General features: G+C 38.9%; 1 protein-coding gene across 1 annotated transcript; it reads left to right on the top strand.

The window, feature by feature from the left end:
• Window positions 5,403–7,327, top strand: LOC108637882 (endogenous retrovirus group K member 9 Env polyprotein-like; the record flags this gene model as incomplete). The annotated part of the gene is made up of 1 exon (XM_018061398.1): window positions 5,403–7,327. A coding segment is annotated over exon 1 (1,842 nt), but the record flags the coding sequence as incomplete, so codon positions are not given.

Raw genomic sequence — 15,055 nt, 5'->3', positions numbered from 1 at the left:
CGGCAACATGTCATAGAAGATAGATTAGCTTATTGTGATCTGTATACAATGGTACGGGTCTGGTGATTGTATCTGGAGATGAAAAACAATCTTGTAAAGGTCAGAAATCACGTATTTTATCCTATATATACTGCAGCACAATAAAGCAAGGTATCAGCCATTTTGGTCTGATCCTCTCAACCCCATCTTTTGTCTCTCTCTTATTTTCTTAGCGGGGACGCTCCGTTCTCTCCCTGTGCAGGTGCGACTCTTGCTTGTGCTGGCCGCGGCAGGTGGCGCCCAACGTGGGGCAGCTCGACAGTTTTCCTCGCCACTACTCTCATTAATTAAAAAGAGTGAGTATATAAGTATACAAGTGCATTACAATTGAGGAGGAGTAGTAAGGTATATAGTTGAGAGTATAAATATGGGACAGACGCATAGTCGTCAATTGTTTGTACATATGCTATCTGTAATGTTGAAACATAGGGGAATTACTGTTTCCAAAACCTAAACTAATCAATTTTCTTTCATTTATTGAGGAGGTTTGCCCTTGGTTCCCCAGAGAAGGTACAGTAAATTTGGAGACATGGAAGAAGGTAGGGGAACAAATCCGGACTCATTACACTTTACATGGCCCTGAAAAAATCCCTGTTGAAACTTTATCCTTTTGGACACTAATTCGTGATTGTCTGGATTTTGATAATGATGAATTAAAACGTTTAGGAAATTTATTAAAACAGGAAGAAAATCCTCTCCATGTTCCTGATTCGGAACCCAGGTATGCTGTTCCCGAGGGAGTTGAAGGTGATCCTCCGTTTCCTAATTTATTGCGTCCTTCGGATAATGATGATTCACTTTCCTCCACAGATGAGGCAGAATTAGACGAAGAAGCTGCTAAATACCATCAAGAAGATTGGGGTTTTTTAGCACAAGAAAAGGGGGCGTCAACATCTAAAGATGAATTGGTTGAATGCTTAAAAAACCTCACTATTGCTTTACAGAACTCAGGAATCAAGCTTCCTAGTAACAATGCCAAATCTCCTTCTGCTCCGCCTCTTCCCCCTGCTTATGCTCCTTCTGTTGTGGCTGGTCTCGATCCCCCTCCAGGGCCCTCTCCACCGTCTGAAAACATGTCTCCACTGCAGAAGGCATTGAGACAAGCACAGCGACTTGGTGAGGTTGTCTCTGATTTTTCTCTTGCTTTTCCTGTCTTTGAAAATAACAACCAGCGTTATTATGAATCACTGCCTTTTAAGCAACTAAAAGAGTTAAAGATTGCTTGTTCACAATACGGTCCTACCGCTCCATTCACCATTGCTATGATAGAAAATTTGGGTACTCAAGCTTTACCCCCAAATGATTGGAAACAAACAGCTAGGGCTTGTCTCTCAGGGGGAGATTATTTACTATGGAAATCTGAATTTTTTGAACAATGTGCTTGTATAGCTGATGTTAACCGACAGCAAAATATACAAACCTCCTATGAAATGTTGATTGGTGAAGGCCCTTACCAGGCTACTGATACTCAACTTAATTTCTTACCTGGTGCATATGCACAAATATCAAATGCAGCTCGGCAGGCATGGAAAAAACTTCCTAGCTCCAGTACTAAGACAGAAGATCTTTCAAAAGTCCGACAGGGACCTGATGAGCCTTACCAAGACTTCGTGGCACGGCTTTTAGGTACTATAGGTAAGATAATGTCAGATGAACAGGCTGGGATGTTATTGGCAAAACAATTGGCTTTTGAAAACGCTAACTCTGCCTGTCAAGCTGCCTTAAGACCTTATCGTAAAAAGGGAGATCTGTCTGATTTTATTCGCATTTGTGCTGATATTGGACCCTCCTACATGCAAGGCATTGCTATGGCAGCAGCATTACAAGGAAAAAGCATAAAGGAGGTACTTTTTCAGCAGCAAGCCCGGAATAAGAAAGGACTTCAAAAGTCAGGTAATTCTGGTTGTTTTGTTTGTGGTCAACCTGGCCATCGGGCGGCAGTGTGCCCTCAAAAACAACAAAGCCCTGTTAACATTCCTAATTTGTGCCCACGATGTAAAAAAGGAAAACATTGGGCACGGGATTGCCGTTCTAAAACGGATATTCAAGGTAATCCTTTGCCCCCGGTTTCGGGAAACTGGGTGAGGGGCCAGCCCCTGGCCCCGAAACAATGTTATGGGGCAACACTGCAGGTTCCAAAAGAACCATTGCAGACCTCTGTCGAGCCACAAGAGGCAGCGCGGGATTGGACCTCTGTGCCACCTCCTACACAGTACTAACTCCCGAGATGGGGGTTCAAACCCTTGCCACAGGAGTGTTTGGGCCTTTACCTCCAGGGACAGCTGGATTGCTCTTGGGGCGCAGCAGTGCGTCTTTAAAAGGAATACTTATTCATCCTGGTGTGATTGACTCTGATTATACAGGAGAGATAAAAATATTAGCCTCCGCTCCTAATAAAATTATTGTAATCAATGCAGGACAACGTATAGCTCAACTCCTTTTAGTTCCATTAGTTATACAAGGAAAAACAATTAATAGAGACCGTCAAGATAAAGGTTTCGGGTCATCTGACGCCTATTGGGTGCAAAATGTTACCGAGGCACGACCAGAACTTGAGCTACGCATTAATGGTAAGCTTTTCCGCGGAGTGCTTGATACAGGGGCCGATATTAGTGTTATTTCTGATAAATACTGGCCTACTACATGGCCTAAACAGATGGCTATTTCCACTCTTCAAGGTATTGGCCAAACTACCAATCCAGAACAAAGCTCGTCCCTTCTTACTTGGACAGATAAAGACGGCCATACAGGTCAATTTAAGCCTTATATTCTGCCCCATCTTCCAGTTAATCTATGGGGGCGTGATATATTAAGCAAAATGGGTGTTTATTTATATAGTCCTTCACCCACCGTAACAGATTTGATGTTAGATCAGGGATTACTTCCAAATCAAGGTTTGGGTAAACAACATCAAGGCATCGTTTTACCCCTTGATTTAAAACCTAATCAAGAGCGAAAAGGCTTGGGGTGTTTTCCCTAGGGACCTCTGATTCTCCTGTGACACATGCCGATCCTATTGATTGGAAATCTGAGGAACCGGTATGGGTCGATCAGTGGCCCCTAACACAGGAAAAACTTTCTGCCGCACAACAGCTGGTGCAGGAACAGCTGAGGCTTGGACATATTGAACCCTCTACCTCTGCTTGGAATTCCCCAATTTTTGTTATTAAAAAGAAGTCTGGGAAATGGAGATTGCTACAAGACCTTCGTAAGGTAAATGAAACAATGATGCATATGGGAGCCCTACATCCTGGGTTACCCACTCCTTCTGCTATACCTGATAAATCCTATATCATTGTTATAGATTTAAAAGATTGTTTTTACACCATTCCTCTTGCACCTCAAGATTGTAAAAGATTTGCCTTCAGTTTACCCTCTGTTAATTTCAAAGAGCCTATGCAACGTTATCAATGGAGAGTCCTCCCGCAAGGAATGACTAATAGCCCTACGTTGTGTCAAAAATTTGTTGCTACAGCATTAGCTCCCGTTCGTCAACGCTTTCCTCAGCTATATTTAGTTCATTATATGGATGATATATTACTAGCTCATGCTGACGAACAGCTATTGTATCAAGCTTTTTCTATTCTAAAGAAACACTTAAACCTTAATGGTCTTGTTATTGCTGATGAAAAAATTCAAACTCATTTTCCTTATAATTATTTGGGTTTCTCCTTATATCCTCGCGTTTATAATACTCAACTAGTAAGATTACAGACTGACCATTTAAAAACTCTAAATGATTTTCAAAAACTTCTAGGAGACATTAACTGGATACGCCCTTATTTAAAACTACCCACTTATACCTTGCAGCCTTTGTTTGATATCCTTAAAGGTGACTCTGACCCTGCGTCACCCCGAACATTTTCTTCAGAAGGGCGATCAGCCTTACAATCAATAGAGGAAGCTATTAGACAACAACAGATTACTTATTGTGATTACCAACGATCATGGGGTTTATATATACTTCCTACCCCCCGAGCACCCACAGGGGTTCTCTATCAAGATAAACCTTTGCGATGGATATATCTGTCTGCTACTCCAACTAAACATCTGCTCCCTTACTATGAACTTGTTGCAAAAATTGTAGCAAAGGGACGTCACGAGGCCATCCAGTATTTTGGAATGGAACCCCCCTTCATTTGTGTTCCTTATGCTTTAGAACAACAAGATTGGCTTTTTCAATTTTCAGATAATTGGTCTATAGCTTTTGCAAATTACCCGGGACGGATTACTCATCATTACCCTTCTGATAAATTGTTACAATTTGCTAGCTCTCATGCCTTTATTTTTCCAAAAATAGTTCGCCGACAACCTATTCCCGAAGCGACACTTATATTTACAGATGGATCTTCTAATGGTAATGCAGCTTTAATTATTAACCATCAAACTTATTACGCACATACCAGCTTTTCTTCTGCTCAGGTTGTGGAATTATTTGCAGTCCACCAAGCATTACTAACTGTACCTACTTCCTTTAATTTATTTACAGACAGCTCCTATGTGGTCGGTGCCTTACAGATGATTGAAACTGTTCCAATTATCGGCACCACCTCTCCTGAAGTTCTTAACTTATTTACATTAATTCAACAGGTCCTTCACTGTCGCCAACACCCCTGTTTCTTTGGGCATATTCGTGCACACTCCACCCTTCCTGGTGCCCTCGTACAAGGCAATCACACTGCGGACGTTCTTACTAAACAAGTGTTTTTTCAATCAGCTATTGATGCAGCTCGAAAATCCCATAACTTACATCACCAAAATAGTCATTCTCTAAGGTTGCAATTTAAAATTTCCCGTGAAGCTGCACGGCAAATTGTTAAATCTTGCTCTACTTGTCCTCAATTCTTTGTTCTCCCTCAATATGGTGTCAACCCTCGAGGTTTACGCCCTAATCACCTCTGGCAAACGGATGTTACTCACATTCCTCAATTTGGGCGTCTTAAATATGTTCATGTCTCTATTGACACTTTTTCCAATTTTCTCATGGCCTCTCTTCATACTGGAGAATCGACACGTCACTGTATTCAACATTTGCTGTTTTGCTTTTCTATTTCAGGAATCCCACAAACCCTTAAAACAGATAATGGACCTGGTTATACTAGCCGTTCTTTTCAACGTTTTTGTCTTTCTTTTCAAATTCATCATAAAACAGGAATTCCATATAACCCACAGGGCCAAGGTATTGTGGAACGAGCTCATCAGCGTCTCAAACATCAACTATTAAAACAGAAAAAGGGGAATGACTTGTATAGCCCCTCACCGCATAATGCCTTGAATCATGCTCTTTATGTTTTAAATTTTTTAACTTTAGACGCAGAAGGCAATTCAGCAGCCCAGCGTTTTTGGGGAGAACGATCCTCATGCAAAAAACCACTTGTACGATGGAAGGATCCACTTACCAATCTGTGGTATGGGCCAGACCCTGTACTAATATGGGGACGAGGGCATGTTTGTGTCTTTCCACAGGATGCTGAAGCACCGCGTTGGATACCGGAAAGGCTGGTACGCGCGGCAGAGGAACTCCCTGACACATCAGATGCGTCGCATGACACTGAGCGAGCCCACGAGTGAGCTGCCTACCCAGAGGCAGATTGAGGCGTTGATGCGACATGCTTGGAATGAGGCTCATGTACAACCTCCAGTGACACCTATTAATATACTGATCATGTTATTATTATTGTTACAGCGGATACAAAACGGGGAGGCTGCGGCTTTTTGGGCATACATTCCCGATCCACCCATGATTCAATCCTTAGGATGGGATAAAGAAATAGTACCTGTATATGTCAATGATACAAGTCTTTTAGGAGGAAAATCAGATATTCACATTTCTCCTCAGCAAGCCAATATTTCCTTTTATGGTCTTACTACACAATATCCTATGTGCTTTTCTTATCAATCACAACATCCTCACTGTATACAGGTGTCAGCTGATATATCCTATCCTCGAGTGACTATTTCTGGCATTGATGAAAAAACCGGAAAAAGATCATACCGTAACGGAACTGGACCTCTCGACATTCCGTTTTGCGGCAAACGTCTAAGCATCGGCATAGGAATAGACATTCCTTGGACTTTATGTCGAGCACGGGTCGCATCAGTGTACAACATCAACAATGCCAATGCCATCCTTTTATGGGACTGGGCACCTGGGGGAAAACCTGATTTCCCCGAATATCGAGGACAGCATCCACCCATTCTCTCTGTAAACACTGCTCCTATATTTCAAACTGAACTGTGGAAACTTTTGGCTGCTTTTGGTCATGGCAATAGTCTATATTTACAACCCAATATTAGTGGGAGTAAATATGGAAATGTAGGAGTTACGGGGTTTTTATATCCTCGAGCTTGTGTCCCTTACCCATTTATGTTGATACAAGGCCATATAGAAATAACACTGTCATTGAATATTTATCATTTAAATTGTTCTAATTGCATACTTACTAATTGCATAAGAGGTGTTGCTAAAGGAGAACAAGTTATAATAGTAAAACAACCTGCTTTTGTAATGTTACCTGTTGAAATAACTGAAGAATGGTATGATGAGACTGCTTTAGAATTGCTACAACGCATTAACACGGCTCTTAGCCGTAAGGAAAGAAGTGTGAGCCTGATTATTCTGGGTATAGTATCTTTAATCACCCTTATAGCAACTGCTGTTACTGCTTCTGTATCCTTAGCACAATCCATTCAAGCTGCTCATACTGTAGATTCCTTGTCATATAATGTTACTAAAGTAATGGGAACTCAAGAAGATATAGATAAAAAGATAGAAGATAGATTATCAGCTTTATATGATGTAGTTAGAGTTCTAGGAGACCAAGTTCAGAGTATTAATTTTCGCATGAAAATTCAATGTCATGCTAATTATAAATGGATTTGTGTTACAAAAAAGCCTTACAATACATCTGATTTTCCGTGGGATAAGGTGAAAAAACATCTACAAGGAATTTGGTTTAATACTAATGTTTCTTTAGATCTTTTACAATTGCATAATGAAATTCTTGACATCGAAAATGCTCCAAAAGCTACTTTGAATATAGCTGAAACTGTCGATAATTTTTTACAAAATTTATTTTCTAACTTTCCTAACCTTCATTCACTGTGGCGAAGTATAATTGCTGTGGGCATGGTTCTGACTGTTGTGCTTATCATAATTTGTCTAACTCCTTGTCTTATTCGTAGTATTGTTAAAGAATTTCTACAGATGAGAGTTTTAATACATAAAAACATGTTGCAACACCAACATCTTATGGAGCTTTTAAAAAATAAAGAGAGGGGAGCTGCGGGGGACTACCCGTGAAGGGTTAAGTCTTGGGAGCTGCTCGGCGTTATGCAGAGCCCTAGGACATGTGCCTAAGCTCCCTGTCCCGCCACCCTCAAGAATTTTTATAGCCCTTAAGGCTCCAAGATGTTTGGTTTCGGCAACATGTCATAGAAGATAGATTAGCTTATTGTGATCTGTATACAATGGTATGGGTCTGGTGATTGTATCTGGAGATGAAAAACAATCTTGTAAAGGTCAGAAATCACGTATTTTATCCTATATATACTGCAGCACAATAAAGCAAGGTATCAGCCATTTTGGTCTGATCCTCTCAACCCCATCTTTTGTCTCTTTCTTATTTTCTTAGCGGGGACGCTCCGTTCTCTCCCTGTGCAGGTGCGACTCTTGCTTGTGCTGGCCGCGGCACCCAGGGGCGGGGGAGCCTGGCGGGCTGCCTGCCGTCTATGGGGTCGCACAGAGTCGGACCCGACTGAAGAGACTCAGCAGCAGCAGCAGCAGCAGCACACTACTGCGTCTAAAGGAGTCTATCAGTTTGCTCGGGCTGTCACAGCAAAACGCCAGGGACCAAGGGGCTTAAACAGAGAAACTGACTGCTCATAGTCCTGAAGCCTGAGAAGTCCACCAGAGGTGTCTGGTGAGGACTCTCCTCCTGGCTTGTAGATGGCCACCTTCTCACTGTTCTGTCACCTGGTAGAGTAAGGGAGATGAAAAGGGAGAAATGCAAATCAAAACCCAGTTATATCCCATTGCATACCTGTCAAAATGGCTAAAGTAAAATTGAAGTTACAAGTCTAAATTTGGCCAAGGATGTAAAGAAAATAGACCATGCAGGCATTATTAATGTAAACGTGAAATGGTACAGCTACTCTGGGGAAGAGATGGGCAATTTCTTAGAAAACTAAACATCCCACCTATCATATGACCCAGCAATTGTACTCCAAGGTATTTATACGAAAGAAATAAAAGACATTTTCACAAGAAAACCTGGACGTTCACAGCAGCTTTAAGTGTAATAGCCAATATCCTTGCCCAGCGCAGATACCCTTCAACAAGTGAAGGATTAAACACACTGTAGCACCTCCATACTATGGAACACTATTCAGGAATAGAAAACAAATGATGCCCACATCATCTTGGATGAATCTCTGGGGAATTATTTTGTGTGAAAAAGAAAAAAACAAAACAGTAGGTTACATATTCTATGTTTCTGTTTGAAATGACAAGACTGTAGGAATGGAAGATAAATTAGTATTTGCCAGTCACTGTGGAATGAGATCAGAAGAGAATGGGGGAAGTTATAGAAGAGCAACACGAGGATCCTTGTGGCATCATACTGTTCAGTATGTTTACTGTGGTTGTAGCTATACAAACATATAAATAAATTAAAAAAAACTGGGGAAATCTAAGATAAAGAAATTGTATTGATGTCAATATCCTGGTTATGATATTTTATTATGATTTTGCAAAATGTTAACAACTGGAGGAACATGTACAAGGGATTTCTCTGAATTATTTCTTACAATTACATGCTCTTGTGTAATTAATTTATTTTTTAATTGAAAGATAAATGCTTTGCAGAATTTTGTTGTATTCTGTCAAACCTCAACATGAATAAGCCATAGGTATACATGTGTACCCTCCCTCTTGAAACTCCCTCCTATGTCCCTCCCCATCCCACCCTTCTAGGTTGACACAGAGCCCCTACTTAAGTTCCCTGAGACATACAGCAAATTCCCATTGGCGATCTATTTTCCATCTGATAATGTAAGTTTCCATGCTACACTTTTCATATTTCTCATTCTCTCCTCCCGTCTCCCCATGTCCGCAAGTCTATTCTCTATTTCTAGCTCTTCATTGCTGCCTTGCAACCAAATTCATCAGTACCATCTTTCTAGATCTGATATATATGCATTAGTATACATATTTATTGGAGAAGGAAATGGCAACCCACTCCAGTACTCTTGCTTGGAGAATCCCATGGAGGGAGGAGCCTGGCAGGCTACAGTCCACGGGTCGCAAAGAGTCGGACACAACTGAGCGACTTCAGTTTCACTTTTGTACATATTTATATTTCTCTTTCTGATTTACTTCACTTTGTATGAGAGGCTCTCAGTTCATCCACCTCATTAGAACTGACTCAAATGCATTCCTTTTTATGGCTGAGTAATATTCCATTGTGTATATGTACAACTTCCTTATCCATTCATCTGTTGATGGACATCTAGGTTGCTTCCATGTTTTAGCTATTGAAAATAGTGCTGCAATGAACACTGAGGTAGACGTGTATTTTTCAATTTTGGTTTCCTCAGGGTATATACCTAGCAGTGGGATTGCTGGGTCATATTGTGGTTTTACTCCTAATTTTTAAAGGAATCTCCATACTGACTTCATACTGGCTGCATAAATTTACATTCCCACCAACAGTGCAAGAGCATTCCCTTTTTTAGACATCGTCTCCAGCAGTTATTGTTGCAGACTTTTTGATGATAGCCAAGTTACCAGTGTGAGGTAACTTCTCATTGTAGATTTGATTTGCATTTCTCTAATAATGAGTAATGTTGAGCATCTTTTCATGTGTTTGTTAGCCATCTGTATGTCTTCTTCAGATAAATGTCTCTTTAGGTCTTTTTCCCACTTTTTGATTGGGTTGTGTTTTTCTGGTTTTGAGTTATATGAGTATATTTTGGAAATTAATCCTTTGTCAGTTGTTTCCTTTGCTTTTATTTTTTCCCATTCTGAGGGTTGACTTTCCACCTTCTTTATAGTTTTCTTCGCTGTGCAAAGGATTTTAAGTTTAATTAGGTCCCATTTGTTTACTTTTGTGTTTATTTTAATTCCTCTAGGAGGTGGGTCAGAGAGGATTTTGCTTTGATTTATGTCATCAAGTGTTCTGCCTATGTTATCCTCTAAGAGTTTTATAGTTTCTGGACTTAAATGTAGGTCTTTAATCCATTTTGATTTTATCTTTGTGTATGGTGTTAGGAAGTGTCTTAATTTAATTCTTTTACATGTTGCTGTCCAGTTTTCCCAGCACTATTTATTGAAGAGGCTGTCTTTGCCCTATTGTATATTCTTGCCTCCTTTGTCAAAAATAAGGTACCCATAGGTGCATGGGTTTATTTCTGGGCTTTCTATCTTGTTTCTTTGGTCAATATTTCTGTTTTGTGCCACTACCATACTGGCCTGATGACTGTAGCTTTGTAGGATAATCTGAAGCCAGGAAGGTTGATACCTCCAGCTCCATTATTCTCAAGACTGCTTTGGCTATTTGGGGTCTTTGTGTTTCCATATGAATTGTGAAATATTTTGTTCTAGTCCTGTGAAAAAATGCCATTGGTAATTTGATAGGGATTGCATTGAATCTGTAGATTGCATTTGGTAGTACAGTCATTTTCACAAGATTGGTTCTTCCTACCCAGGAACATGGAATATCTCTCTATCTGTTTATGTCATCTCTGATTTCTTTCATCAGTGTCTTATAATTTTCTCTGTACAGTTCTTTTGTCTCTCTCTATAGTTTTATTTCTAGATATTTTATTATTTTTGTTGCAATGGTGAATGGGATTGATTCCTAAATTTCTTTTTCTGATATTTCATAGTTAGTATATAAGATTGAAAGTGATTTCTGTGTATTCATTTTGTATCCTGTGAAGTTTGTTAAATTGACTAATTAGCTCAAGTAATTTTCTGATAGTATCTTTAGGGTTTTCTATGTATAGTATCATGTCATCTGCAAACACTGAGAGCTTTATTTCTTCTTTTCTGATATGGATTCCTTTTGTTTCTTTTTCTTCTCTGATTTCTGTAGCTAGCATTTTCAAAACTATCTTGAATAATAGTGGAGAGAGTGGACACCCTTGTCTTCTTTCTGATCTTAGTGGGGATGCTTGCAGTTTTTCACCATTGAGAATAATATTTGCTGTGGGCTAATCATAAATGGCCTTTAGTATGCTGAGGTAGGTTCCTTCTATGCCTATTTTTTGAAGACTTTTAATCATAAATGCATGCTGAATTTTGTTAGGCTTTTTCTGCATCCATTGAGATTACCATATGGTTTTAATCTTTCAATTTGTTAATATGATGTATCACATTAATTGATTTGTATATACTGAAGACCCTTGCATCCCAAAAATAAATCCAACTTGATCATGCTGTATGAGCTTTTTTATGTGTTGTTGAATTTTGTTTGGTAGAGTTTTCTTGAGGATTTTTGCATCCATGTTCATCAGTGAAATTGGCCTGTAGTTTTCTTTTATGTGTTGTCTCTCTGATTTTGGAAATCAGGGTGATGGTGGCCTCATAGAATGAGTTTGGAAATATTCCTTCCACTGAAATTTTTTGAAATAGTTTTAGAAGGACAGGCATTAGCCCGTCTCAAGGTGTTTGATAGAATTCATCTGTGAAGCCATCTGGTACTGGGCTTTTGTTTTTTGGGAGATTTTTGATCACAGTTTCGATTTCAGTGCTTATAATTTGGTTGTTCATAATTTCTACTTCTTCCTGGTTCAGTCTTGGAAGACTGAGTTTTCTAGGAATCTGTCCATTTCTTCCAGGTTATCCATTTTATTGCCATATAGTTGTTCATAAGAGTCTCTCATAACCCTTTTTATTTCTGCATTGTCTGCATTTCTTTCTACATTTATGTCTGCATTGTGACCTCTCCTTTTTCATTTCTAATTTTGTTGATTTGATTCTTCTCTCTTTTTCTCTTGGAGAGTCTAGCTAAAGGTTTGTCAGTTTTGTTTATCTTCTCAAAGAACCAGCTTTTAGCTTTATTAATCTTTATTATTGTTTCCCTCATTTCTTTTTCAATTATCTCTGTTCTGATCTTTATGATTTCTTTCCTTCTGCTTATTTGTGGGCAGGGAGGGTAGGGGGGAGTTGCTCTTCTTTTTCCAGTTGTTATAGGTGTAAAGTTAGGTTGTCTATTGAAGGTTTCTCTTGTTTCTTAGGGTTCTGCTATTTAAGAGGTTTTTCCCTCTTAGAACTGCTTTTGCTCCATTCCATAAGATTTGAGTTGTCGTATTTTCATTGCCATTTGTTTCTAGGAATTTTTAAATTTCCTTTTGATTTCTTCAGTAATCTGTTCATTATTTAGAAATGTATTGTTTAACCTCCATGTGTTTGTGTTTTTTACAGTTTTTTTCTTGTAATTGATGTCTAATCTCACCAGTGTTGTGGTCAGAAAAGATGCTTGATATGATTTAAATTTTCTTAAATTCTGTGACCCAAGATGTGGTCTATCTTGAGAATGTTCCATGTGCACTTGAGAAAAGCTGTATTCTTCTGCATTTCGATGGACTGTCCTAAGATATCAGCGAGGGCCATCTTGTCTAATGTATCATTTAACATGTGTTTCCTTATTACTTTTTTGTTTTGATGATCTGTCCATTGGTGTAAGTAGGGCATTAAAGTCTCCTACTATTATTGTGTTACTGTCAATTTCTCCTTTTACGTCTGTTAGTGTTTGTCTTATGTATTGCAGTGCTCCTATGTCGGGGGCATAGATATTTTCAATTGTTATGTATTCCTCTTGGATTGTTCCCTTGCTCATTATGTAGTGTCCCTCTTTATCTCTTGTAATATTCTTTCTTTTAAGGTCTATATTGTCTGATATGACGATTGCTACTCCAGCTTTCTTTTGCTTTCAATTTGCGTGGAATATGTTTTTCCATCCTCTCACTATCAGTCTGTATGTCTCCTTAGGTCGGAAGTGGGTTTCTTGTAGACAGCATATATATGGGTCTTGTTTTTGTATCCATTCAGCCAGTTTGTGTCTTCTGGTTGGAGCATTTAGCTCGTTTACATTTGAATTAATTTTTGATATATATGTTCCTATTGCCATTTTCTTAATTGCTTGGAGTTTGTTTTTGTAGATCTTTTTCTTCTTTTGTATTTCCTGACTATATAAGTGCCTTTACCATTTGCTGAAAAGCTGGTTTTGTGGTACTGCATTCTCTTAACTTTTGCTTGTCTGTAAGACTTTTGATTTCTCCATCAATTTTGAATGCAATCCTTGCCAGGTAGAGCAATCTTAGTTGTAGATTTTTCCCTTTCAGTACTTTAAATATATCCTGCCATCCCCTTCTGACCTGCAGAGTTTCTGTTGAAAGGTCAGCTGTTAAACCTATGGGGTTTCCCTTACATATCACTTGCTGCTTTTCTCTTTCTGCTTCTAATATTCTTTCTTTGTTTTCAATCATTGTTAGTTTGAAGAGTATGTCTCTTGGCTCGTTTCTCCTTGGGTTTATCCTGTATGGGACTCTTTGTACCTCTTGGACTTAATTGCCTACTTCCTTTTCCATGTTGGGGAAATTTTCAACTATAATCTCTTCAAAAATTTTCTCATACCCTTCCTTTTTCTCTTCTTCTTCTGGGACCCCTATAATTCGAATGTTGGTGCATTTAGTATTGTCCCAGAGGTCTCTGAGACTCTTCTCAGTTCTTTTCATTCCTCTTACTTTACTCTGCTCTTCAGCAGATATTTCCACCATTTTATCTTCCAGCTCACTGATCTGTTCTTCTGCTTCAGATATTCTGCTATTAATTCCTTCTAGAGTATTTTTAATTTCAGTAATTAAGTTGTCTCTGTATGTCTATTCTTTAATTCATCTAGGTCTTTGTAAATTGATTCTTGCATTTTCTCCATTCTGTTTTCAAGGTTTTTGATCCTCTTTACTATTGTTATTCTGAATTCCTTTTCAGGTAGTTTGCCTATTTCCTCTTCATTTATTTGGACTTGTGTGTTTCTAGTTCGTCCCTTCATTTATGCAGTATTTCCCTGCCCTTTCATTATTTTTTTTAAGCTTATTACGTTTGAGGTCTCTTTTTCCCAGGGTTCAAGGTTGAATTATTTCTTCCTTTGGTTTCTACCCTTATAAGGTTGGTTCAATGGTTTGTGTAAGCTTTATGTAGGGTGAGATTTGCACTGAGCTTTTTTCCTTTGATGGGAAGGGCTGAGTGAGGTAGTAATCCTGTCTGCTGATGACTGGGTTTGGATTTTTGTCTTATTTGTTGTTTGGATGAGGTGCCCTACACAGGGTGTTACTGGCAGTTGGGTGATGCCAGGTCTTGTATACAAGTGGTTGCCTTTGTGGCAGTTCTCACTGTTTGAAACTCCCAAGGGTTAGGAATTCTCTGGTAGTCTAGGTTCTTAGAGTCAGCGCTCCCACTGCACAGGCTCAGGGCTTGATCTCTGGCCAGGAATGGAGATTCCACGGGTGGTTTGTTATGGTATTAAGTGGGGTTAAAACAGATACCCCCAAAGAGAAATCAAAGATGAACACCAGACAAATGGCAGTTACAAAATCAGGCACATGATGATTAAACTAATGGAATATACCACATATATATGCACCCATAAGCAAAATCAAAACAGTCCAACAGAAATAAAGTACAGTAGATTGACCCAGCAAACAAAGGAAACTAAAAATTATATCTGCCAGTTAAGAACAAAACTAACTATAGCACAAACCAGGAAACAAAACTAAAGCAATGTGCCATCTTTGGAATAAAAGAATGAAACCAAAGCTAACAAATATGTTGAGGAAAAGAAAGAAAGAATTGAAATGCAAGGTTAAATAGAGGTAGATAAAGAAAATTTGTTTATATTAAAGATTAGCTGCAAGGGGAAAAGAACAGTAAGAAAAGCAAACAAAAGAATTAGTGTAGAAAAAACAATAATAGGATTAAAAACTTTTAAATTATAATTAAAAAGAAAAGAAAAAA

This window comes from Capra hircus, chromosome 17 (assembly GCF_001704415.2).
Source record: "Capra hircus breed San Clemente chromosome 17, ASM170441v1, whole genome shotgun sequence".
Taxonomy (NCBI): domain Eukaryota; kingdom Metazoa; phylum Chordata; class Mammalia; order Artiodactyla; family Bovidae; genus Capra; species Capra hircus.
Note: the sequence above shows the minus strand (reverse complement) of the source record. Positions and strands in the feature narration are given on the sequence as shown.